This window comes from Bubalus kerabau, chromosome 14 (genome assembly GCF_029407905.1).
Source record: "Bubalus kerabau isolate K-KA32 ecotype Philippines breed swamp buffalo chromosome 14, PCC_UOA_SB_1v2, whole genome shotgun sequence".
Classification (NCBI taxonomy): Eukaryota; Metazoa; Chordata; class Mammalia; order Artiodactyla; family Bovidae; genus Bubalus; species Bubalus kerabau.
This window is the reverse complement of record NC_073637.1, coordinates 78,493,106-78,518,007: the sequence shown is the minus strand read 5'-3', so window position 1 is coordinate 78,518,007 and position 24,902 is coordinate 78,493,106. Positions and strand designations below refer to the sequence as shown.

The 24,902-nt window shown below is 39.9% G+C and overlaps 1 protein-coding gene across 5 annotated transcripts in view; it reads left to right on the top strand.

Moving 5' to 3' along the window:
• The window catches only part of WWP1 (WW domain containing E3 ubiquitin protein ligase 1), a 134,231-nt gene extending 110,447 nt beyond the window's left edge, over positions 1-23,784 (top strand). For 4 of the 5 annotated variants that reach the window (XM_055546728.1, XM_055546730.1, XM_055546726.1 and 1 more), the window contains exons 19-25: positions 1,877-2,010; positions 2,100-2,240; positions 2,956-3,076; positions 10,765-10,869; positions 13,212-13,308; positions 13,723-13,795; positions 22,202-23,784. In XM_055546728.1, coding sequence (XP_055402703.1) covers positions 1,877-2,010; positions 2,100-2,240; positions 2,956-3,076; positions 10,765-10,869; positions 13,212-13,308; positions 13,723-13,795; positions 22,202-22,301 — 771 coding nt within the window. In that variant the 3' untranslated portion in view covers positions 22,302-23,784. Of the gene's footprint in view, positions 1-1,876; positions 2,011-2,099; positions 2,241-2,955; positions 3,077-3,737; positions 6,612-10,764; positions 10,870-13,211; positions 13,309-13,722; positions 13,796-22,201 lie in introns of those variants that run through there. The other variant, XR_008702421.1, reaches the window with a different exon arrangement.
• Positions 23,785-24,902: the final 1,118 nt, after the last annotated feature.

The window sequence follows — 24,902 nt, the reverse complement described above, 5'->3', positions numbered from 1 at the left end:
ACGTTGCTTTACGACCCATTTTGAACTCGAATTTAAAAAAAACAAATCACTCAATTTGCTTTTTGTCTAGCATCATTTCTATAGTCTAAAATAAGTATATAGTAAACAGCAAGTAATAATTATTAGCAAAAAAGAAAACTATAAAGCAAGAAACGTGCATTAAAAGGATGTATAATACAACTACATTTATTTAGAATGTATTCTGACATCAAATGGCAAATTTCAACATTGCAAAAACTGCAGTTCATTTTGCACCAACCTGATACTAGTGAGCAGGTGTTGGGGAAGCACAGAAGTTCTCTCGTGGTGGCTGTTTCCTCGGTGAGATGGAGAGCACGCTCGTTAGTGCAGAGTGAGGAGACAAGGTTTGAAGGTACATGGGAGAGGTGGCCAAGCGGTTAAGGTGATTGTGCTCTGAAGGTCCAAGGGAGTAACTTTAGTGACTGACGATGGAATCTAAACTGAGTAAGGGGAGGACTTCCCTGGTGGCCGAGGAACTAAGACTCCTGAGCTTGCCACTGCAGAGGGTGTGGGCGCCATCCCTGGTTGGGGGAACTAAGATCCCACATACCGCGTGGTGTGGCCAAAATTTTCAAGAAAAACTGAGTAAGGGGAGAAATAACTTCATAAGGGGGCTGAGCAACAGTGACAGGCTAACAAGTTCCCTGGAGTTTTTTAGATCCCAGTAGGGTCAAAACTTGCTGGTGTTTATGCTGAAGGTGGTGAGCTGGAATGTCAGGAGCTCTTTGGAATTCAGTTTATGAAGGAATTGCAGTCAGTGCTAATAACAGTGTCGAGGGTATGGTGTTGAGAACATTTAACTAAGTTAAAGACTAAGATCACAGAAAGGATTAAAATGTGCCAGGGTGGTAAAAGAATCATCAGTGCAGATCATGAAATCTTAAAAATGATGATGGTTGTGTTGAAAAAGCATGGGACTGAATGAGTAAAGGGGGGAAACCAGAAGATCTAAGGATGACTGCAGTGAGGAAGTAGGGGGTAGTGAGCCATGAACGTAGAGGGCCGGCATGGTCTTGCGCGCTGGGGCAGGTGACGGAGGTGAAATCAGTGATGAGAAGCAACAGACACCCACTCCCAGACTTGGTGACACAGGGATAGGAGAGAGAGAGCCTATTCCTAATCCTGTTCCTAGGATTTGAAAGGAAACACGGTCCTCAGAAAAATGCCAGATTTTTGTTAGAACAATGCGAAAGGATCTTCAAAGGATGAATTGAGAACATGGGGGATTTTGCTAATGATGGACCATGAGCTTGAAGAGGACAAAACATAGTAGGGTGGTTTTGCAAGTTAGGTAAGATGTGAGACACGGAATCAGATTTCAAAGTAGATAGGCGGATGGTGGTGAGAGTCAAGGTACTGCAGGTCTGGGGCTCTCTGCATTGGCTATTGTGAAGGCAAGACAGGTTAGTCCTAGAGCTCTCTCAGGCAACTGTGGGATAAGAAAGGAGTTGGGGAGGGGTCTTCCCAGGTGCACAGGGACCCCCAAAATGCCTTCTTTTCTGTGTCCAGTGGGGTTAATATAATTCATGAAACGTATTTAAAAGTGGGAGTTTGATAAGGCTCCATTATCATCCTCTTTTAAAGTTATTGACAGGATATCATATAGCTAAGCGTTTGACCTCAGTTAAAGAGATACTGTTTTCACTCTAAATTTGTTTTTCATGCTTAGCATCTTATAGAATATTTTATTTTTTAGTTTTCATGATTTCAATCTTTTAGTTTTCATGATTTATGCAGATTAATTATTAAGTACTTTTTTGCCTGTAAAGCCTTATGATACCTCTGTTATCATTGTGCCCTGAATAGGAAAATTGCTACTTTGTAAATTTTTTTAATTTTTTGTTTTTCTTGGCAGGCACTCTTTCATGGGAAGTTTATTGATACTGGTTTCTCGTTACCCTTCTACAAGCGTATGCTAAGTAAAAAACTGACTATTAAGGATTTGGAATCGATCGATACTGAGTTTTATAATTCCCTTATCTGGATAAGGTTTGAAGATTTATCTTTCAATAAGGTATTTTCTTGAAACCAGTTTTACATATTTTGTTAATTAGTGGTTGTATCTCTCTATCACCCAGAGACAACAACATTGAGGAATGTGGCTTAGAAATGTACTTTTCTGTTGACATGGAGATTTTGGGAAAGGTTACGTCACATGACCTGAAGTTGGGAGGTTCCAATATCCTAGTGACAGAGGAGAACAAAGATGAATATATTGGGTAAGGTGATTGTCCCTACGTTCTACAACTGCCAGAGTGTCTTAAAACTGTCTTTCTATACCCTTGTCTTTATGCCTTGTTTGCTCCTCTGGGGACATGTTTCACATTCATTCCCTCTTTCAGTGATCCTTTTTAATTATTTTTTTCTACTCAATATTCCTCTTAATTTATAAACATGTTGCAAAAGCACTCAAAAATTCAAATATAATTTTAAGAAAACTCACTTCCCTTGCCTCTGACATACATTTATTTAAGTTCTTCCCAACAGTACTAACATTCTTGGGAAAAAGTGTATATGATGACCTCCACTTTCCCACTGCCACTTACTGTATTGCATCCTGCCTTGTCTGGATCAAAAATCAGAGAACATTGGTGCTAAAGAAGGGCTTTCCAAAGCCCGTGCACGTCTTCATTTCTAGATGAGGAGATGCAGGCCCTCTGTAGGTAGTAGCAAAACCAAGTCTGGAGCCGCACCTGACTAGCACTGTAATACTCATTCCTATTCCATTTCACTTTCCCTTTTTAACTTATTCTTTGAATAGTGCTCACCGCAACTTCTGATTTGAAACTGTGCTCACTTGAATTCTACAATCCATAAAACTTACTGATTTTCTTCACTTTCTCTTTTAATGATGGTTAAGAAGTACTCTGTGTTTTAAACCCTTTTACCTTACATAGAAAGTACCATCTTTTTAAATACCATCTTTATTTTCAGTTTAATGACTGAGTGGCGTTTTTCTCGAGGAGTACAAGAACAGACCAAAGCTTTCCTTGATGGCTTTAATGAGGTTGTTCCCCTTCAGTGGCTGCAGTACTTTGATGAAAAAGAATTGGAGGTTAGGATCTTTTATTATGCTATTATAGGGAAAGTTAATGGGAGGAGGGTCTGTTGTTATGCTTCTATAATAGAATGTCCGCAAGCTTTAAAAACATATGGCACCATCTTCAATCCGCTCTGATTCATCGAAATGTTTAGGGGGTATAAAACTCCAGCACTGAGTAAGGGTCTTAAGTTCTCCCAAATGTGATCCTGTCATAGCGCAAAATCATCAATCAGTGCCAACTCTTAGGGCTCCTGAAGAGTGCAAACTTAATAATTGGGGGAACTCAAGTAGGGGAAATCATACAATATTTGTCTTATTGTGACTGCCTTATTTCAGTTACCATAATGTCTTCATGGTTCATCCATATTGTAGCATGTGTAAAAATTTTTTGCTTTTTAATACTGAATATATACAATATACAGGTATACATATATAACATATATGTATATATTTTCAGTATTTATATATGTAAGTAACATATATATCCTGGAGGAGGAAATGGCAACCCACTCCGGTATATTTGCCTGGAGAATCCTATGGACAGAGGAGCCTCATGGGCTACAGACCATGGGATGACAGAGTCAGACATGACTGAGTGACTGAACAACAACATATATATGGTAAACAGTAAGAAAAGGCAAAAACATGTGACACTGAGAAATGAATTCCCCAGGTCATTAGGTGCCCAATATACTACTGGAGAAGAGTGGAGAAATAGCTCCAGAAGGAATGAAGAGGCTGAACCACAGCAGAAGCAACGTCCAGTTGTGGCTATGTCTGGTGGTGAAAGTAAAGTCCGATGCAGTAAAGAACAGCAGTGCATAGGAACCTGGAATGTTAGGTCCATGAATCAAGGTAAATCGGAAGTGGTCAAATAGATGGCAAGAGTGAACATCGACATTTTAGGAATCAGTGAACTAAAATGGACCAGATTGGGCAAATTTAATTCAGATGACCATTATATCTACTACTATGGGCAAGAATCCCTAGAAGAAATGGAGTAGCCATCATAGTCAACAAAAGAGTCTAAAATGCAGTACCTGGGTGCAATCTCAAAAACGACAGACTGGTCTCTGTTCATTTCCAAGGCAAACGACTCAATGTCACAGTAATTCAAGTCTATGCTCCAACCACTAATGCCGAAGAAGCTGAAGTTGACAGGTTCTGTGAAGACCAACAAGACCTTCTAGGACTAAAACCGAAAAAGATGTCCTTTTCATCATAAGGGACTGGAATGCAAAAGTAGGAAGTCAAGAGATACCTGAAATAACAGACAAGTTTGACTTTGGAGTACAAAATGAAGCAGGGCAAAACCTAAGAGAGTTCTGCCAAGAGAACACATTGGTCATAGCAAACACCCTCTTTCCAACAACACAAGAGATGATTCTACATATGGACATCACCAGATGGTCAATACCGAAATCCAGTTGATTATATTCTTTGCAGCTGAAGATGGAGAAGCTCTATACAGTCAGCAAAAACAAGACTGGAAGCTGACTGTGGCTCAGATCATGAACTCCTTATTGCCAAATTCACTTAAATTGAAGAAAGTAGGGAAAACCACGAGACCATTCAGGTATGACCTAAATCAAATCCCTTACAATTATACAATGGAAGTGACAAATAGATTCAAAGGATTAGATCTGATAGGCAGAGTGCCTGAAGAACTAGGGAGAGAAGTTCATAACATTGTATAGGAGGTGGTGATCAAAACCATCCCCAAGAAAAAGAAATGCAAAAAGGCAAAATTGTTGTCTCAGGAGGCCTTAAAAATAGCTGAGAAAAGAAGAGAAGTGAAAGGCAAAGGAGAAAAGGAAAGATACACCCTTTTGAATGCAGAGTTCCAAAGAATAGCAAGGAGAGACAAGAAAGCCTTCCTAAGTAAACTGCAAAGAAACAGAGGAAAACAATAGAATGGGAAAGACTAGCGATCTCTTCAAAAAAATTAGAAGATACCAAGAGAACATTTCATGCAAGGTTGGGCACGATAAATGACAGAAACGGTATGGACCTAGCAGAAGCAGAGATTATTAAGAAGAGGTGACAAGACTACACAGAAGAACTATACAAAAAAGATTTTAATGACCCAGATAGCCACAATGGTGTGATCACTCACCTAGAGCAAGACATCAAGGAGTGCAAAGTCAAGTGGGCCTTAGGAAGCATCACCATCAACAAAACTAGTGGAGGTGATGGAATTCCAGCCGAGCTATTTCAAATCTTAGAAGATGATGTTGTGAAAGTCTACACTCAGTATGCCAACAAATTTGGAAAACTCAGTTGTGGCCACAGGACTGGAAAACAGATTGAGTTTTCATTTCAATCTCAAAGAAGGTCAATGCCAAAGAATGTTCAAACTACCGCACACTCATTTCACTTGCTAGCAAAGTAATGCTCAAAATTCTCCAAGCTAGGCTTCAACAGTACATGAACCGTGAACTTCCAGATGTTCAAACTGGATTTAGAAAAGGCAGAGGACCAGAGATCAAATTGCCAACACCCAATTTGATCATCGAAAAATCTAGAGAGTTCCAGAAAAACATCTGCTTCACTGACTAGGGTAAAGACTTTGACTGTGTAGACCACAACTGTGGAAAATTCTTAAAGAGATGGGAATACCAGACCACCTTACCTGCTTCCTGAGAAACCTATTGCTTCTATGCAGATCAAGAAACAACAGTTAGAACCGGACATGGAACAATGGACTGGTTCCAGATTGGGAAAAGAGTACGTCAGGGCTGTATATTGTCACCGTGTTTATTTAACTTTTATGCAGAGTACATCATTGAAGTGCCAGACTGGATGAAGTGCAAGCTGGGTGCCAGACTGGATGAAGCGCAAGCTGGGATCAACATTGCCATAAGAAATATCAATAACCTCAGATATGCAGATAACACCATCCTTAGGATAGAAAGTAGAAAGGGACTAAAGATCCTCTTGGTAAAGCTGAAAGAGGAGAGTGAAAAAGGTGGCTTAAAACTCAGCATTTAGAAAACTAAGATCATGGCATCCAGTCCCATCACTTCATGGCAAATAGGTTGGGAAACAATGAAAACAGTAACAGACTTTATTTTCTTGGGCTCCAAAATCACTGCAGATGGTGACTGCAGCCATGAAATTAAAAGACACTTGCTCCTTGGAAGAAAAGTTATGACAACTTAGTCAGCGTTTAAAAAGCAGAGTCATTACTTTGCCAACAAAGTTCCGTTTAGTCAAGGCTATGGTTTCCAGTAGTCATGTATGGATGTGAGAGTTGGACTGTGAAGAAAGCTGAGTGCCAAAGAATTGATGCTTTTGAACTGTGGTGTTGGAGAAGACTCTTGAAAGTCCTTTGGACTGCAAGGAGATCCAACCAGTCCATTCTGAAGGAGATCAGCCCTGGGTGTTCATTGGAAGGACTGATGATGAGGCTGAAACTCCAATACTTTGGCCACCCGATTTGAAGAGCTGACTCACTGGAAAGATCCTGATGCTGGGAAAGATTGAAGACAGGAGAAGGGGACAACAGAGGATGAGATGGTTGGATGGCATCACCAACTTAATGGACGTGAGTTTGAGCAAGTTCCGGGAGATGGGGAGGACAGGGAAGCCTGGTGTGCTGTAGTCCATGGGGTCACAACGAGTTGACTGATATATCACAAAGGTCACAACTGATACACATAATACATATATGTGTGTATTTTCTTTATCCATTCATCAGTCACTGAATCTTTGTCTTCATTCCACCTTTTGGTGATTGTGAATAATGCTGCTCTATACATGAGTGTACAGAATATTCTTTGAGACGCTGCTTTCCGTTCTTTTGAGTAAATACTCAGGAGTGGTATTGCTCTATCAAATAGTAATTCTCTATTTAACTTCTTGAAGAACCGCTGCCGTTTTCCATAGCAGCTGTACTATTTTCCATTCCCACCAAATGTATATAAGGCTTCCAACTTCTCCACATCTTTGCCTATACTTGTTATTTTCTGTTTTTGTTTTTAATAGTAACAATTCCAGTAATAATAGTATGAGGTGGTATTTCGCTGTGGTTTTGATTTATGTTTCTCTGATGATTAGTTATTGTGAATTCTCCAAGTCTCCCCCATGTAGATTAGAAGGTAGGGAGGGCCATTTAGGAAAGTGCTTGCATTTCCCCTCTGCCACCTTTTGGGGGCAGTATTTTAACTTCAGCCATCTTGCGTCCTCTGTTAAGAAACTTGGTTTGTCCATGTAATCAAAATGTGCATATGAAAAAATTAGCATTTTAAGTTTTATAAAGTAATAGTCCTATGTAGGACTTAGCCTTCTAGAAACTCTGACACAGGAAATACATGAAAATCAGGACTCAGAGCCTGAATTACAGGCAGACTCTGTAAACCTTAGTTAATGGCTCTTTCCTAACAGCTTGCTTACACAGATTAGCAGAAATGCATTAGTAGAATGGAAGATACTTTTTAGAGTAGTATTGATCATTTTTTAAAATCACCAACTCTATTAAGAATCTGAAGAAAATGAAACAATTTTGCATCCTCAAAATGCTTACATCTAAAATACTCTGTACCCTTGGTTAAGAACTGCTGTCTTAGAGGCCACTCAGTGAGAGGGGGTGTTACAACAAGAGCCTGACATCAGAACCCAGAGGAAACTAAGACAGTAGATAAAGAAAGATATTAACAGGTGCATACTTTTATATCACCCTTGGTAGCGCTTACAGTCTTCTCACAGGACACCTTGTGAAATAGTCTGGCTGCATGATAATTTTCTAACACAGATAAGGAGACTAAAGGCCTAATTGCTTACTGATTTGCTTTTAGCTCACAGTACAGAGCTATGAGGAAATAGAAATTTGTTTTGTTTTGTCCTGTCTTTCTCTTGTTTCTTCTTCTACTCCCATTCATTGTCTCTTTTAACCATGAATAATACCACAGTAAAGAATATTTACACCATTATCCAAAAGAATGGTTATCCATAATCATGCCCGTTTTTTACAGGTTAAAATCTGTTTGTAAGAAGATAAAACAGTCATTCTGTATAAAAACTCTTCATCACACTAGGAGTAGAAAGCAGCCTTCTCAGTTTGATAAAGGGCCTCAACAAGAAAGATAAATCCTAACATCATTCTAATAGTGATACCTTGGATATTTCTCACTGAGACTGGGAACTCGGTGATGTGCACTCTCACCACTTGTGTTCTACGTTGCACCAGATTCCAAAGCCAGTGCAATAAGGCAGAAGTAGAAGCAAAAAGCATAAAGTTTGGAAAGAAGTAAAACTGCCTTTATTCACAGATGATAACATGATTGTCAACTTAGAAAATTCTAAGGGACCTACCAAAAAACAACTAGAAATGATAACAAATTTTAATAATTCATTGTAGGGTGCAAGCTCAGTTATTTAAAAAAATCAATTGTGTATCTTCTGCATGCTAGCAGCAAACATTTAGAAATTGAAACTTCAAAGTTTCATTTACTAAAGCATTAAAAAAAAAATGAACAAATTTAGCCAAAGCCATGTAAGAATTCTAAAAACTGGAAACAACGCCGAGAAAAATTAATATTTTAATAAGTGGAGACATATTTCATCATAGGTGTTGGAAGATTCGGTATTGTAAATATCAGTTTTCTCCAAACAACACAATCCAATCAACATCCTGGTAGAATTTTCTGTAGAAATTGATCAGCTAGTAGGCTGCAGTCCATGAGATCCCTAAAACTCGGATATGACTGAGCGTCTTCACTTTCACTTTTCACTTTCATGCACTGGAGAAGGAAATGGCAACCCGCTCCAGTGTTCTTGCCTGGAAAATCCCATGGACAGAGGAGCCTGGTGGGCTGCAGTCCATGGGGTCGCGAAGAGTCGGGCACAACTGAGCAACTTCACTTTCACTTTTCAGTTTCATTCACTGGAGAAGGAAATGGCAACCCACTCCAGTGTTCTTGCCTGGAGAATCCCAGGGACGGGGGAGCCTGGTGGGCTGCCGTCTATGATGTCGCACAGAGTCAGACACGACTGAAGTGACTTAGCAGCAGCAGCAACACTTCTAAAATTACAAGGAAATGCACAGGTTCTAGATTAGCCAAAACAATTTTGAAAAAGGACAAATCTTATAGGATAAACGTTTACTACCTGATGTCAAGGATTTTTATAAGCCATAGTAATTAAGATAGTGTGATATTTGTGTGAGGATAGACAGACAGGTCAGTGGAACACTTTAATTAGAGTCCAGAATAGATCCACATATATATTGTCAATTATTTTCATCAAAAGTACTAATATATTTTGATGGGGAAAGGGGAAAAGTCTTAAACAAATGATTCTGGATTAACTTGATATTCATATAGAAGAAAATTAATTTTGACCCCATCAGCTCATAAAGATTAATTTGAAATAAATTATGAACATAAATATGAAAACTAAAAATACAACGTAGTAGAAATATCTTAGTCTAGACAGAAGTGTCTTAGGAAGAACACAAAGGATGTTAGATTTCATCAAAATTAAAAACTTCTCTTCAAAAGATGCTGTCAAGTAAATGAAAAGGCAACCTACCTGCTGAGAGAAACTCTTGAGACAAAGGTGTTACATCCAGACTATATTAAAAACCTGTCACTCAATAAAAATACAGATTTTAAGTGGACAAAGGCTCACTTCATTAAAGAAGCTCTATTGATGGCATAGAAACCCAGGGAGATGCTCACTGATCATTGGGGAAATACAGATTCAAGCTGAATGAATCGTCACTGCTACACACGCCTCCGCTACTGCCCTAGCGGTCCCACTAGTGGTGCTTACTCATGTGGAAAGGAAACATGTATGTTCACAGAAGAACTTTTCCATAAATGTTCATCACAGTTTTATTCATCAACATCAAAAATTCGAAGTAACCTAAATGTCCATCAACAAGAGAATGGGTAAATAAATTGTTGTATATTTACGTAATGAAATACCACTCAGCAATATGAAAGAACCACGGGTGCCCCTCACAGCGTGGATGAATCTCATAAACATTCTACTGGTGAGAAAAGAAAACAGAAAAGAGCGGATGAGTGTAGTCTATCTGCTGCGTTCAGAAATCTAACCTGTGGTGAGATCACTGAGGTGGTTAACAGGTGTATATACTGCTGTCAAAATGCATGTAACTCTGTACTTAAAATATGCATGCTTTATTGTGTCTAAATTATAGATCATAGTTGATATGAGAAATAAAGTACAGGTTATTATGCCCAAAATAGTTTTCATCCCATATATAATAAACTAGAGTTACTTGAGAATTTTACATATCTAGAAGATTTTATTCTCAAAGCCTGGATAGATGAATAACAGGAGGTTAGTATACTTTTAATTTTAAATAGGTAGCATAGATTAAAAAAAGAAGAACCAGAAATTTATGTTTAAAACTTATTTGTAATGTATGTGATTTGGGATATATGTGTAGTAAAAGTGATTGTTTTTATATAGCTGATGTTTTTCTTGAAGAACAGTTACTTTTGAACATTTTTAAGTTCAGTAAACATGAATAAGATAAGAACCGAAGAATTCTGCATGTTAAATTGCCACACAATTTAGTTAGACTTGCTTTACTGTGATCATTATTTGATGTACACATAGCCATTTGACATAATTAGCATGTGCATAGCTGGGCATTAGCAGATTTCTGTCCTGTAGTTACTGTCTTCACTAAATCTTTCCTCTGACCTGCTACTGTGCTCATTCCCCAGGTTATGTTGTGTGGCATGCAGGAGGTCGACCTGGCAGATTGGCAGAGAAACACTGTGTATCGACATTATACCAGAAACAGCAAGCAAATCATTTGGTTTTGGCAGGTATTTGCTTTTATCTTCTTGACACTAAATACTGAAAGAAAATGTTTTCTGATGAAGTGGTAATTTGAAAAGTTAATTTTTAAGGTTGAGACTGCTTTTGGACATGGTATTTAGTCTTTGAATTTTAAATTAGAAGTGGATAGTGTAAAAACTTGTTAAAGGATTTTCCATTTCTTATTTCCTAAATGAAAGAACAAATGACCATCTTTAAATAATAGTTTAACGGTAATGGTTTTAGGTATAATATTTTTTCTAGTAGTATGAAAGTATTCTATAAATTCTACTTAATTTTGGAAGTAAAAGAGGAATATGTTTTTAATGAGAAAGTCGATGAAAATACTTAATTCCTCTAAAGGTGATAATATGCCAACAAATTAGAACAATCTAGAGGATAATGTTCAAGAATGACTTTCCTTTCCTTTCCTTTCCTTTCTCTCTCCCCCCTCCCTCCTTCTCTCTTTGCCCATCAGGGGAACTGAGTAAATAAATTGTAATATATCCGTTCTGTAATTCCATACCTTTTTGTCATTCTTTTTCTCAATGCAAATTAACAAAAATATTGGAGAATAATGTTTTTCAATACAGCATTAAGCTTAAAAGAAAGTTGTATCTATTACTTGGCTTAAAGGAAAATATCTATTCTATCCAGACGAAGTGTCTGCTAGTGCATGAACACAACCCCTGAGAAGGTGGCAGGTGCCTGGGCAGAGAGCTGCCTGAGGCAGAGGTGTGCGCGGGGGCGTCCTGCTGCACCCTCCTGCTGCCTGAGGTCCACACCACATGCACATGTTATCCATTGCAAAAAGTAAATGAAAAGTAAGAAGAACTCTGTTTTCAAACCTAAGACATCAGAATTGCATCCATACAGAGTACGTGCAAGTATCTGTAATCTTCCTTTTGGGCTCTTTACCAGCTTCCTTGTTCCTTTTGTTCCCTGACACTCCCTTTGGGCATTTCTTCCTATATACCTTAGGAGCTTAAGCACTGGGTTATATAAATCCAAATGAATAGTTGTATTTTCTAAATGGGATTTCCCTGGAGAAGGAAATGGCAACCCACTCCAGTATTCTTGCCTGGAAAATCCCATGGACAGAGAAGCTTGGCGGCCTATGGCCCACGGGGTCACAAAGACTCAGACAAGACTAGCAACTTCACTCACTCAACTCATTCAAATGGGTTTGTTCTGGGGAAAGGGGTGAGATTTATGCCAGCCCTGTTCACCTCCATTTCTACGTCTTGATGAAACATGTTGCCTCAGCACAGTTCTGTGCAGAAACATTATTTTTCGTATTTAGCACAACATTTTGTCTTACTATTAGCTAAAGTTTAGTCTCTTGTTTTTAAGATACATTTCTACTCTCACACTGTCCCCTAAGTTCCTTACCTTCTGTTGTAAGACACTCAGAGCAATTCAGATCAGTATTTCACATTACCTGTCTATGTCCACTTTGAAAAGAAACAGTCCATGAAGAGAGATATTTTTAGAAGAATGCATACTTTGGGTTTTCAAGTATGAAGAACATAGTTGGGAAAATGATGTCATAGTGAAAGAAAATATCAGAAACTGCTGAGAGTGGCAATTGAGAAGGATTTGTTCACCGTCACCGTCAGTAGCTTGCAGGGTAGTCCGCTCAGGTCAGGATAACAGAGCTTTAGAGCTCAGTCAGACCTGAGTTCAAATGTTAGTTCCGCCACTTAGTAGCAGGTTGAGAAGGACAAATTCTTTCACCTCTCCAGGCCTCCGTTTTCTTTTTTTCTGATTACTTGTTTATTTTTGACTATGCTGGGTCTCTGTTGCTGCACACGGGCTTTTCTCACGTTGCGGCGAGCAGGGGCTCCCCTCTGGCTGTGGTGCACAGGCGTCCCATCGCGATGTCCTCTCTCTTGTGGAGCACAGGCTCTGGGGCACGAGGGCTTCTGCAGTCGTGGCCTGTGGGCTGAGAGGTGTGGCTCCTGGTCTCTAGAGCACAGGCTCAATAGCTGTGGCCCACGGGCTTAGCTGCTCTGTGGCGTGTGGGATCTTCTGGATCAGGGATCAAACCCATGTCTCCTGCATCAGCAGACGGGCTCTTTACCACTGAGCCATCAGGGAAGCCTGGCCTCCGTCTTCTTAACATGTATCGTGGGGATGCTAATGATAGTACCTGTCTCATAATACTGTTGTTAGGGCCACATACACAAAAAGCATATGGCACATCCTCTGTTTTCATTTTCCTCTTAAAAATAGGAAATTGGGCTTTGAAATCAATGCAAGAGTTGTAAGTTAATTTGAAAATAGAAATAGAATTTTAGTACGAGTAATTTTCACCAGGTCGTAAAGTAGACTTGATTTTGTTACGCAGTTTGTGAAGGAGACAGACAATGAAGTGAGAATGCGACTGCTGCAGTTTGTCACTGGAACCTGCCGTTTACCTCTAGGAGGATTTGCTGAACTCATGGGTAAATGCAGTTTTCTCTGTAAATAATTCTGTGATAATGCGTCTAGACACACAGCAGACTTAAGCCTAAGGATTATTCTTCTATGCTTTATGTAGGGCATCTACTGAAAGAAAGACAAATTAATGCTTAATATCAAGTACATTTGTAAGATAGATATGAAAGTCTGCTCTCAGAGGCTGGTTGGCCATTGCTTTGTGAAGGGAGCACAATTCTGTAGACACCGATCTTTCTACTTTGTGATTCCTATTGCTGGATCTCTGCAACATTAACAAGCTTCTCTGGGCAGAAGCCATTTACACTGTAGTTTATTCTGTATCATTCATGTTGATTCTGTGATGTGTTCTGGTTTGACTAGTTGTCACAACTAAAAAGTTTAAAGGACCAAATAAATTTTGTCGTATTTTCCTGATTTAGGAAGTAATGGGCCTCAAAAATTTTGCATTGAAAAAGTTGGCAAAGATACCTGGTTACCAAGAAGCCACACATGGTAAGTTCAAAAATCTTAAATAGTACAGTGACTGAGTATAATTGTTGATTCATTAAAGTAGTCAGAATTTTAGTTTTTACTGATTAATATGGCACTCTATAACTAAACACTTTAGAGTGACTGGTTAATATAAATACTGGAGAAATGTATTCACTGATTCAAAAAATATTTAACGTACCACTAGGTATAAAATAAAATAAGATTGAAGTGCTCCCTGCCTTTTATGAAGTTTGTACTCCATTGGGGGTGGGGGCACAAAAGACAAACAGGTCAACACCTCTTTACGAATGCTAGGAGTCCTTTAAAGGGAACCAGGAGAACAGCTGGAGAGGAATCCCCACCAGATTGGTGGTCAGGGAAGTTTCTTGGAAACAGTGATGTTTAAGTTGAGTTTGATGAATAGCATGCTGTGGGAAGAAATGGGGAGTATATACTTTGTATAGTCATTTTAAAGATTTTAAAGATGACTTCGTATGAGTGGAACTTAATGATTCCGAGGAGGAAGATAAAAGAATTTGGAAATGCAGGCAGGGGCTACATTATGTAGAGGTTAATAGGCTATGATGAGCAATTAGATTGTAAATACAATTAGGAGCCATTGAGGAGTCTTATATAAGAATAATGAGATCTAAGAAAAACAACTCTGGCAGCAGGGGGCGGGCGGGAACTGGGTGAGTGAGAGCAGGGAGGTCAGAGCTGTTAGTCATCCAGACAGAAGACGCTGATGGCCCGAAGGCATGCGTTGCTTTCAGGAGGTCAAGGTCAGCTTTCACACTGCCCTTTTCTGCCTTTTTGTTGCTTTGACATTGGCACTTGTGGTACCAAAGTAACGGTGGGCCAACAGCTGCTGCCGAGCACAAGTCAAGGAAAGGCAGTGACACCAGGCTGCTGTCTCTGCAGTTTTCAACACCAAACATTTGAAGTTTAAAAAAAAGGAAAGAAAAGGCCAGGCTTATTGAAAGTTGTTCATTATAAAGTAGTAAAAACTATTAACTTTATTAAATCTTTACACTTGAAGTGTATTTGGTTTTTTTTTAATATTCTGTATGACAAAATAAATGGCAAGTCTACATGAAACACTGGTTTTTGTCTTGTGAAGAAGTTCTTAGACAGTTGTCGAGTTGAAAGCTGAAGAGCTTGCTTTTTTTGTGAAATGCTCTAGTTACTTGAAAACATAACAGACTGTTTCATTCAGACGTTTTTCTTGAAAATTAAGTAGAAGCTCATCATTTTAAGGAAAACAACTAACAGCATTTATTGGTGATGATAACATTGAGGTTTCATACAAAAATCAGAATTTTGGAAAACTTGTATATTCAGCTTTGCAGCTTCCCAAGACTTTTAATATTTGAAAATTCATTATAACTTGGTGAACCTGTATTTCCAAATAACTGATACATGATGTTATAAACTCATGCATGAGAAAAACATCCAGGGTGCAAAATAAACCAATGGCTTTCATAGAACAGAATACAAAGGGTTCTGTGATATGATTTCAAAACCCATATTATGCATAACCTTGTCAAACTTAGTATATTGTCAAAGAATAATATCCACAATTATCTGGAAAAAAAAATTACTTGAGTACATCTCTGTTTTCTAATTGCATATCTGTATGGGAAGAGTTTTCATATACTTAATCTAAAACAATACAGTTTGATAGTATAAACACATAGGTATTAGAATCCAGATGTCTTCTATTAAACTTGACGTTAAAATAATTTGCAAAAATATGAAACAAGGCCACTTTTTTCACTACTTTTTTGAAAACAGTCACTTTTTTCATAAAAATAACTTACTTTCATTTTCACAGTAAATTATTTTTAAAATTTATGGTAAATATCAATAGTTATAATTCACATAAACAGAAAGCTCTTTGGATTTCTCAATATTTTTAGATGTGAAAAAGGATCGTGTTCACCAAAAACTTTTAGGAACACCAGGTTAGATTAAATTGGTGAGTTCAATGCAGGAGAGATTGTTGAGGCAGGGGACAGAGAGTTCATAACCAAAGGAGATGGAAAGAATTGGGATTCTGAGTAAGAGTTAAGGAATTCACTTTTGATGAAAACAAGAACATTTCCTTTGTTGTAACAGAAAAGGAAGAAAAGTTGGGTTAAACTACAAATAGATTTTAGATTTTGTGAAGGAAAAAAGAGTTGATCAACTGTTGATTTTTTTCCTCCAAGTATTTATAAGGTGAAGTCACTGGCTAACAATGAAGAAGGGAAAGACTTGGAGAAAGAAAGGGAGAGTTGTCAGGGACGAGACAAGTGTTTTCTAGAGAAACATGGCTGAGAATGCTGGGCAGCATTGGATTGCCCACTTGGATCTAGTAGTTAATGTGAAGTCGTCAGATATCCCCTGCAGTAATTTTCAACTGATAAGGTACAAGGAATGAGAAAGTAGAAGGCTGAATTCATTCAGAGTATGAGTAAGTTCAAAAAGGAGAGATAAGATTTTAAAGAATTTGCAAGGTAGTGATTCTAATGATGGACCATGACTTCTATAAACTATTAGGTTGGTGCAAAAGTAATTGCAGTTTTAGACCATGAATTTTAAATCATTGTAACTAGGCTCAAACACATCTTTATTAATCAAAATAGGAACCATTACAGTCAACACACTTTTGCCAGTGAGAAATAAGTTTGTCTGTTCCTGTAACATAAAAATCCATACTTGGGGATTAGACAAACTCTTGAGGAAAGCATTTTCCCTGCAGAATGTTGTCCAGATGCTTGAAGAAGTGGTAGTCAGTTGGCAAGAGGTTAGGTGAATACGGTAGATGAGGCAAAACTTCATAGCCCAGTTGGTTCAACTTTTGAAGCACTGCTTGTGCAGCGTGTGGTCGGGTGTCGTGGAGAATTGGGCCCTTTCAGTTGACCAATGCTGCCTGCAGACGTTGCAGTTTTTGGTGCATCTCATCAATTTGCTGAACATACTTCTCAGATGTAATGGTTTCACCGCGATTCAGAAAGTTGTAATGGATCAGACGGGCAGCAGACTACCAAACAGTGACCATGATCTTTTTTTTTTTTTTTTTTTTTTGACCATGACCTTTTTTTGGTGTAAGTTTGGCTTTGAGAAGTGCTTCGGAGCTTCTTCTCAGTCCAGCCACTGAGCTGGTCATTGCTGGTTGTCATATAAATCTACCTTTCATCACACGTCACAATCCAATCAAGAAATGGTGTGTTGCATACAATAAGAGAAGATGGCATTTCAGAAAAAGTTTTTTTTAATTTTCAGTCAGCTCATAAGGCACCCACTTACAGAGCCTTTTCATCTTTCCACTTCCTTTCAAATGTGGAATGACCGTGGAATGGTCAACGCTGAGTTCTTCAGTCGCTTCTGCAGTGGTAAGAAGATCAGCTTTGATGATCTTCTGTATTCGTCATCGTAACTTCCGATGGCCAGCCCTCACGGTCCTCATCTTCAAGGCTCTCATCTCCTCTGCATAACTTCTTGAAACACCACTGCACTGTACGTGCATTAGCAGTTCCTGGGCCAGATGGGTTGTTGATGTTGCAAGTTGTCTCTGCTGCTTTATGCCTCATTTTGAAATCAAATAAGACAATCACTTGAATTTGCTTTTCATCTAACATCCTTTCCATAGTCTAAAGTAAATATAAAATAAACAGCGTGGCCACAGGACTGGAAAAGTTCAATTTTCATTCCAATCCCAAAGAAAGGCAATGCCAAAGAATGCTCAAACTACTGCACAATTGCACTCATCTCACATGCTAGTAACATAATGCTTAAAATTCTCCAAGCCCGGCTTCAGCAATACATGAACCGTGAACTTCCTGATGTTCAAGCTGGTTTTAGAAAGGGCACAGGAACCAGAGATAAAATAGCCAACATCCGCTGGATCATCGAAAAAGCAAGAAAGTTCCAGAAAAACCTTTATTTCTGCTTTATTGACTATGCCAAAGCCTTTGACCGTGTGGATCACAGTAAACTGTGGAAAATTCTGGAAGAGATGGGAATACCAGACCACCTGACCTGCCTCTTGAGAAACCTGTATGCAGGTGAGGACCTAACAGTTAGAACTGGACATGGAACAGCATACTGGTTCCAAATAGGAAAAGGAGTACGTCAAGGCTGTATATTGTCACCCTGCTTGTTTAACTTATATGCAGAATACATCATGAGAAACGCTGGGCTGGAGGAAGCACAAGCTGGAATCAAGATTGCCGGGAGAAATATCAATAACCTCAGATATGCAAATGACACCACCCTTATGGCAGAAAGTGAAGAGGAACTAAAAAGCCTCTTGGTGAAAGTGAAAGAGGAGAGTGAAAAAATTGGCTTAAAGCTCAACATTCAGAAAACTAAGATCATGGCATCTGATCCCATCACTTCATGGCAGATAGATGGGGAAACAGTGGCTGAATTTATTTTTCTGGGCTGAAAAATCACTGCAGAAGGTGATTGCAGCCATGAAATTAAAAGATTCTTACTCCTTGGAAGGAAAGTTATGACCAACCTAGATAGCATATTCAAAAGCAGAGACATTACTTTGCCAACAAAGGTCCATCTAGTCAAGGCTATGGTTTTTCCAGTGGTCATGTATGGATGTGAGAGTTGGACTGTGAAGAAAGCTGAGCACTGAAGAATTGATGCTTTTGAACTGTGGTGTTAGAGAAGACTCTTGAGAGTCCCTTGGACTGCAAAGAGATCCCACCAATCCATCCTAAAGGAAATCAGTCCTGGGTGTTCATTGGAAGGACTGATGTTGAAGCTGAAACTTAAATACTTTGGCCACCTGATGCAAAGAGCTGACTCATTTGAAAAGACCCTGATGCTGGGACAGATTGAGGGCGGGAGGAGAAGGGGGCGACAGAGGATGAGATGGTTGGATGGCATCACCGACTCAATGGACATGGGTTTGTGTGGACTCCGGGAGTTGGTGATGGACAGGGAGGCCTGGCATGCTGTGGTTCATGGGGTCACAAGGAGTCGGACATGACTGAGTGACTGAACTGAACTGAATCATTAGCAAAAAAAACATAAAGTGAGAAACGTGCATTAAAGTGATATATAACATAACCACATTTATCAAGAATGTATTCCAGTATCAAATGGCAATTTGAACAGTACCGAGACTACAGTTAACCTTTGCACCACCCTAATACTTATAATGATGGGCTGTGGCTTAAGAAGTGAAGATCGGAAGAGTCTGTGGACAAGGTAGGATGGTGAGAAAGTATTGGGTTAATAGGTTGGCATTTTGATTGAAGTAAGTTGGGGAAAACAGATAATCAGAGAAGAGAGTGTTTCAGTTAATAATTTCCTTTGCTGATGGTGACCAAGTTCAAGGTATGATACTAAAGTAGGGGAACAGATCCCTGAAGAAGGGCCAAGACCTGGGAGGCCGTAGCGTTGCCTGTCACCTGAGTGAACGAGAGGACTGTGAAGCAGGGGCCAGAGGTGTCAGTGAGCGAAGGAACATGGTCAGGAAGGAGGTGATAGCAAGAGTGGAAAAGGCTTCATCGCCAGATCGTTTGCTTCAGAGGACGAAAGTGTGTTGGCTGGCTGCAAAGGAAACGGACTGTTTCAGACTAGCTGAGTTTTAGTTAAGGCAAGAGAGGAGCTGTTAAGACTGTCTCCAGGGGATCTTCCCGACCCAGGGATCAAACCCAGCTCTCCCGCATTTACAGGCAGATTCTTTACCATCTGAGCCACCAGGAAAGCCCATTAAGACTGTAGAAGCCTGCAAATCATGTAATAGAAGTTCAAAAGAACAGACTGGAACGCTGTGAGATGGAGGGCACAGGTGGAGATACTGTTCAGATCAGGGGAAATAGAGTAGATCAGGACGGGGGTGAGGATTTAGGTGAAAAGATGACGCAGAGACACTTGCGTGTCCGGCAGTGACTGAGGGGCGTGGGGCTGTACCTGCAGTCTGGGGAGGCAGTCTTGATGGCCCTCAGGCGGGGTCCCACTGCTGCGGTCCCCAAGGCTTTGCTTAGAGAGGCGGCTGCTCTCTGGATATGGGAACAGCAGGCGACGTACGTGTGAAACAAGCTAATGGGGTACTTCTCCCCTCCCCTTTTTACATATAAGAAAACAGAAGTAGTGAACACTACCTACTCCAGTTTTAGTTTAGTTTAAAAAGCTAAACTAAAACAGTATTCTGATATTCACATAGTAGGTACTCAGCAAAAGATGAGTATTTTTAGTATGTTTTTGTCTTTTTGTAAAGCAGCACAGAACAGAATAGCTCATGTCTTAGAGCCATGGTTTTGAATGCTTTAAAGATACCCATTTTCTTACATGGTTCAACTCAACATGTACTAAATGTCTCCTGTACGCAAAATGAATCTGTGTCAGGAGAATAAAGGGGACTCTGCCCTTGTGAACTTTAGAATCTAATGGAAGAAACCAGTCAGTCATAATACAGAGTAAATCCTAAATAGAAATAAAAAGACCTTATGGAGAGCAGAATTACGAAGTCTGTATAACATGTTCAAGAATTCTTGGAGGAAGTTTTGTAGCACTTGGACTGATTCTTAATAATAATTTCATAGGCAGAAAGGGTATTCCAGACCATCGGAGAGACCTAAGAGCATGGCCATAGAACAGACGAGCGTGTGGTCTGCCTGGAGAACACGGAATAAGCGGTGGGGCGGCACCAAGTGGCCCAGGCCTCCCCTCCCACTCCCCCTCCACAGGAGTTAGCAGCAGCAAAGGGGCTTTGCACTTGCCTGTCTTTTTAATAAAGGACCCCTGAAGGTGATGTAAGGCTAGATAGATTGTGAAGAAGTGAAAAAGAAAACTGTACACAAGACCAGTAGGCAGGAAATTCTGATGGTACAGATAAGAGGAGGAGGAAGTAGATGCAGGTGGATATGGCAGCAACAGAGATGATCGGGGGGAAATGGCGGGGCGACCTGATGAGCAGAAGGACAGTCTGACACAGGCAGGGGATCGGTTGTCTTAGTGTGGGACTCCTGTTGGGAAGTCTCCCCTGGCCTCAGTCCACTGTCAGACTGCACCTCAGGCAGAGGCGGCGGGAGGGGCCGGGGGGAAGAGAACGGTTCCCTTGCTTGGTACTGTGAACAGCTTTTCAGAGAGAAACATGGTCTGAGAAGAACACAGTTTTAATTGGCTGCCTTTCCTGTTTCAGAAGGCTCTCTCCTGATGTACAGTTTCCTGACTAGGGCAGATAACTGGTAGGAGGAATAGAAGGGAACTGGACCATCTCTAGAAGCCTTCCACATGAGAAAACAAAAGTACAGAACGGTTTTGACTTCTCAGAGCTATCTCACTAGACCCTAGTAGAGTGGAGACCAAAAGCCAAAACTCCTGAATCCTGACCCAGATACTCAGTGATGTATCTTAGAAAAATTAAATGTTAGTCTACACCTGTGTAAATTGTAAACAATACACTGGTGATTTAAGTATTTTCCATGTTTTTTGTATTTCATCAGTTAATCCCAGCAAGGAATTCTCTTTGAGTCTGGCAAGACTGCAAGCATATTATTTTAGAAATAGTTCTACATATGACAAGTGAAAGTGAAAGGCGCTCCCTTGTGTCCGACTCTTTGCGACCCCATGGACTATACAGTCCATGGAATTCTCCAGGCCAGAATACTGGAGTGGGTAGCCTTTTCCTTCTCCAGGGGATCTTCCCAACCCAGGGATCAAACCTAGGTCTCCCACGTTGCAGGCGGATTCTTTACCAGCTGAGCCACAAGGGAAGCCCAGGAATACTGGAGTGGGTAACCTATCCCTTCTCCAGTGGATCTTCCCCACCCAGGAATAGAACCGGGGTCTCCTGCATTGCAGGTGGATTCTTTACCAACTGAGCTACCAGGGAAGCCCAACATATGACAAGATATTTGAAAAGACAAAAGTATATATTTGGTGATAGACAGTCTCCACCCTAGAATGTAAGTTCAGTGAGAACATGGACCTTAGTTTTCATCTCTATCACTAGCTCCTGGGAGAAATACCTGATACAGAAAAGATTCAGTAAGTAACTGATGAGTGAGTGAATTCATAGGTGAATGAGTGAAAGAAATGGACTCTTTTAACCCAAGAGAAGTTAGGGGGACTCCAGAAACAATGTAACATGATACTATAGAGAAGAGGAAAAATATTCCAGTGGTTTTATCCATTATTGCTACAGTTATATTTGTAATTCCAGCTTTCTCTGGGAAACACTAAAATATTTTTATGAATAGGTCTTAAAATTGAGTCGATTGCTATAAGAAAATTTGTATATTTAATATTATCTTCAGTAAGTATTAATATAGTAGTAAATTGTCTGTTAGAATACTTCCAACAAAATTTTTATATTCTTCCTGTTCAGTTTTTCAAATGTATTTTTAAAATATATTGTATTAGAAATATTTTCAGTTTATTTTATTGAAAACACATTTTGTTTTTGTTTTTGTTCAGTTTTAATCGCTTGGATCTACCACCATATAAGAGTTATGAACAACTAAAGGAAAAACTTCTTTTTGCAATAGAAGAAACAGAGGGATTTGGACAAGAATGAATGTGGCTTCTTGTCTTGGAGGAGCTCTTGCATTTAAATACCCCAGCCAAGAAAAGTTGCACAGATAGTGTATATAAGCTGTTCATTCTGTACAGTGAATTTTCTGAATCTCTCAAAAGTATAAATGTTTTCCGTTCTTCCACAGAAATATGCAAAACAGCTCATCCTTTTCTACTTTATTTATTGTTCCCTTGAAATGACTGACCAGGAAAAAAAAATCATCCTTAAATTTTGAAGCAAGCAAGAGACTTTATTAAAAATAAGTATATATCTATATAAGCATATGATAGTGGCTCTAGTTTTATAGAGCTCAGAGTGTATTAAACGTGACAGCCACTCATTTGAAAGTAGTCTGGATTTGCTTTACCTTGTTTCTGTTACCCAGGGGAAGAAGTTCAAATTGCTCCATGTTTTTTTCCCTGATGTAACATCTCTTGAGGGTGTTTAGCTGCATGGCTGTTCAGGAAGGTATTAAGGGCTTAGGCCAAAATCTTACTTTGAATATGTTAAAAAAGTGCTGCTGGCTTTTCTTAAGATGGGTGCTTGAACCTGTCAGTTTATTTTAAATAAATACAGTAGTTGAAAATTTTCCCTCTTTGCTACATCACTAATACAGTCAGTCAAAGTCATTAATGAAACCATAACTTACATGAGTAAATCATATACTAGATCTACTACCATTTAGTTTATTCTGGAAACTGGGGAGAATTCACTGAGCAGCATAGAGGTTTGTTTACAGTTACTTTGAGATGCTAGCTTTTTGTGGAATTAAAAAGAATCAGGCACTTCTGTACTTTAGTTTTAGTATCTATGATGTTCTTTAAATACAGAATAAATTGATATAATTTGATACTTAGGAACATATAAAAAGGTAATGTGAACTTTTCTGCTTTTGTGTTCGAAATTTTGGTTTTATAAAACCAGATGGATTGAAGACTTACATAAGCATCTAAATATTCAAATAAGTCTAATGATTTCCTATTACAGTTTGAGTATCTTCATTCCTCTTAAATTCATAAAAGTTCTATGTATCTGAATAAGCATATAAAAAATATTTTGGTCTTCCCCCCTTTTTATATAAATTATTATTTTTGTCCTAAATACTTTGTTTTTCATTATCAAAGACATTTACTGAACTACAAAAATGTGTAACAATCTGATGTGAATGGTATTAATGCTACTTTAGCAAGTGGGGCTTCCTTATTAATATAAAAATTTAAATTTCCACTTGTATCATTTCAGTATACACTGTAAATTTCATTAACGTAAATGTTTTTTAACCATGGAACTGACATCTTAGAATGTTACCAGTAACATATTTCACTAAGTACATACAGATAATACTAGTATACAATTTAACTTCTCTAAACAATACTTTTTGCTTTGCCAAAACTTTTTCTACATATTTAGATTATGTTCTACATTTTTATTCAGAATTCATAGTAAAGATGAAATAAAAGTCAGTGATCCACTTGGTTGAATACTTTTCCCAAATCCTCATTCCTGACTTTCTAGTTATTCTCATGCCTAAAGAATAAAAAATAAGAGAATGAGTGTACAGGACAGATTACGCATGAGAGGGTGCCCGGTCTTTGAAAAGGGCCACTTGACTTAGACCCTGAGGGCAGCGCTGCTGAGCTTCGCTGAGACCGCAGTGGCTGTCGCCCAGTGTGCGGAAAGGGCCGTGTGGCAGGTCTGATGAAGCTCTCAGGGTGCCCATGCCTGCCTCCTCACTCCACGTAAGAAACGGCTATACCACAGGGGCTTCAGCGAGGAAACCAGCGTCCTGGAGAGCTCGTCAGGCTCTTCTGTCTGTCTGATTCCTAGAAACCCAGGCCTGTAGGCAGGATATCCCGGCTTGTCTGGTACGTGCACTGTGGCCGTGAGAGGCACCTGAGACCTGTGTCCTCCCCTCCCTTGGCAGTGCCCGTCCTGGGCTGGGCTGAGCAGAGAGAAGTCGAGTGCGAGGCCTCGAGTGCAAGGCCCCCGGTGCCCGGCCACGACCCCGCAGTGGGTGCAGAGGCGGCCCGGCGCCCTTCACTCCCAGCACCGCGCGTCAGCGCACGAGTCCACCCATCAGAGCAGCTGCCTGCCTGCCAGGGAGAGAGGCCGCCCGTGGGGTTTGTGTGTTCAGTGCTTGTGGGGCAAAAGGGTTAAGCAACACCTCCGCCCTGGGCCGCAGCTCAGACGCCCTAGCTTTTCCCGTTTTCAAGACTAGGTAGGCTGGTGCGCCAGCAGTGCTGGGGGCAGTGCCTTTTCTCATAAGAAGGGCCCCTAACTGGTACATTGTGTCCGGACGGGGAAGACTCCAGATACTTGACAGGAAACCACAGCTGCGGACTTCCCGGGATGGGAAAACTCCTACGGGCCTGTACCTTTGGGATTCCCGAGCTGTGACCCGGGGCGATGGTGGTTCTGGAGCTGCATGGATGCGCTGCTCCTGACGAGGCTGTAAGGTCATCCGAATGTCGGGAAGCCTGACACGGACCGCCGGGGCCAGCTTGGTTTTTGTCCATCTGAGTGAACTGGTGCCAGATGAAGCCTGTCACAGGCTTTGAGTCTGAATATTTGGTTGAACCTCAAAAGACTCTCCAATGGGCA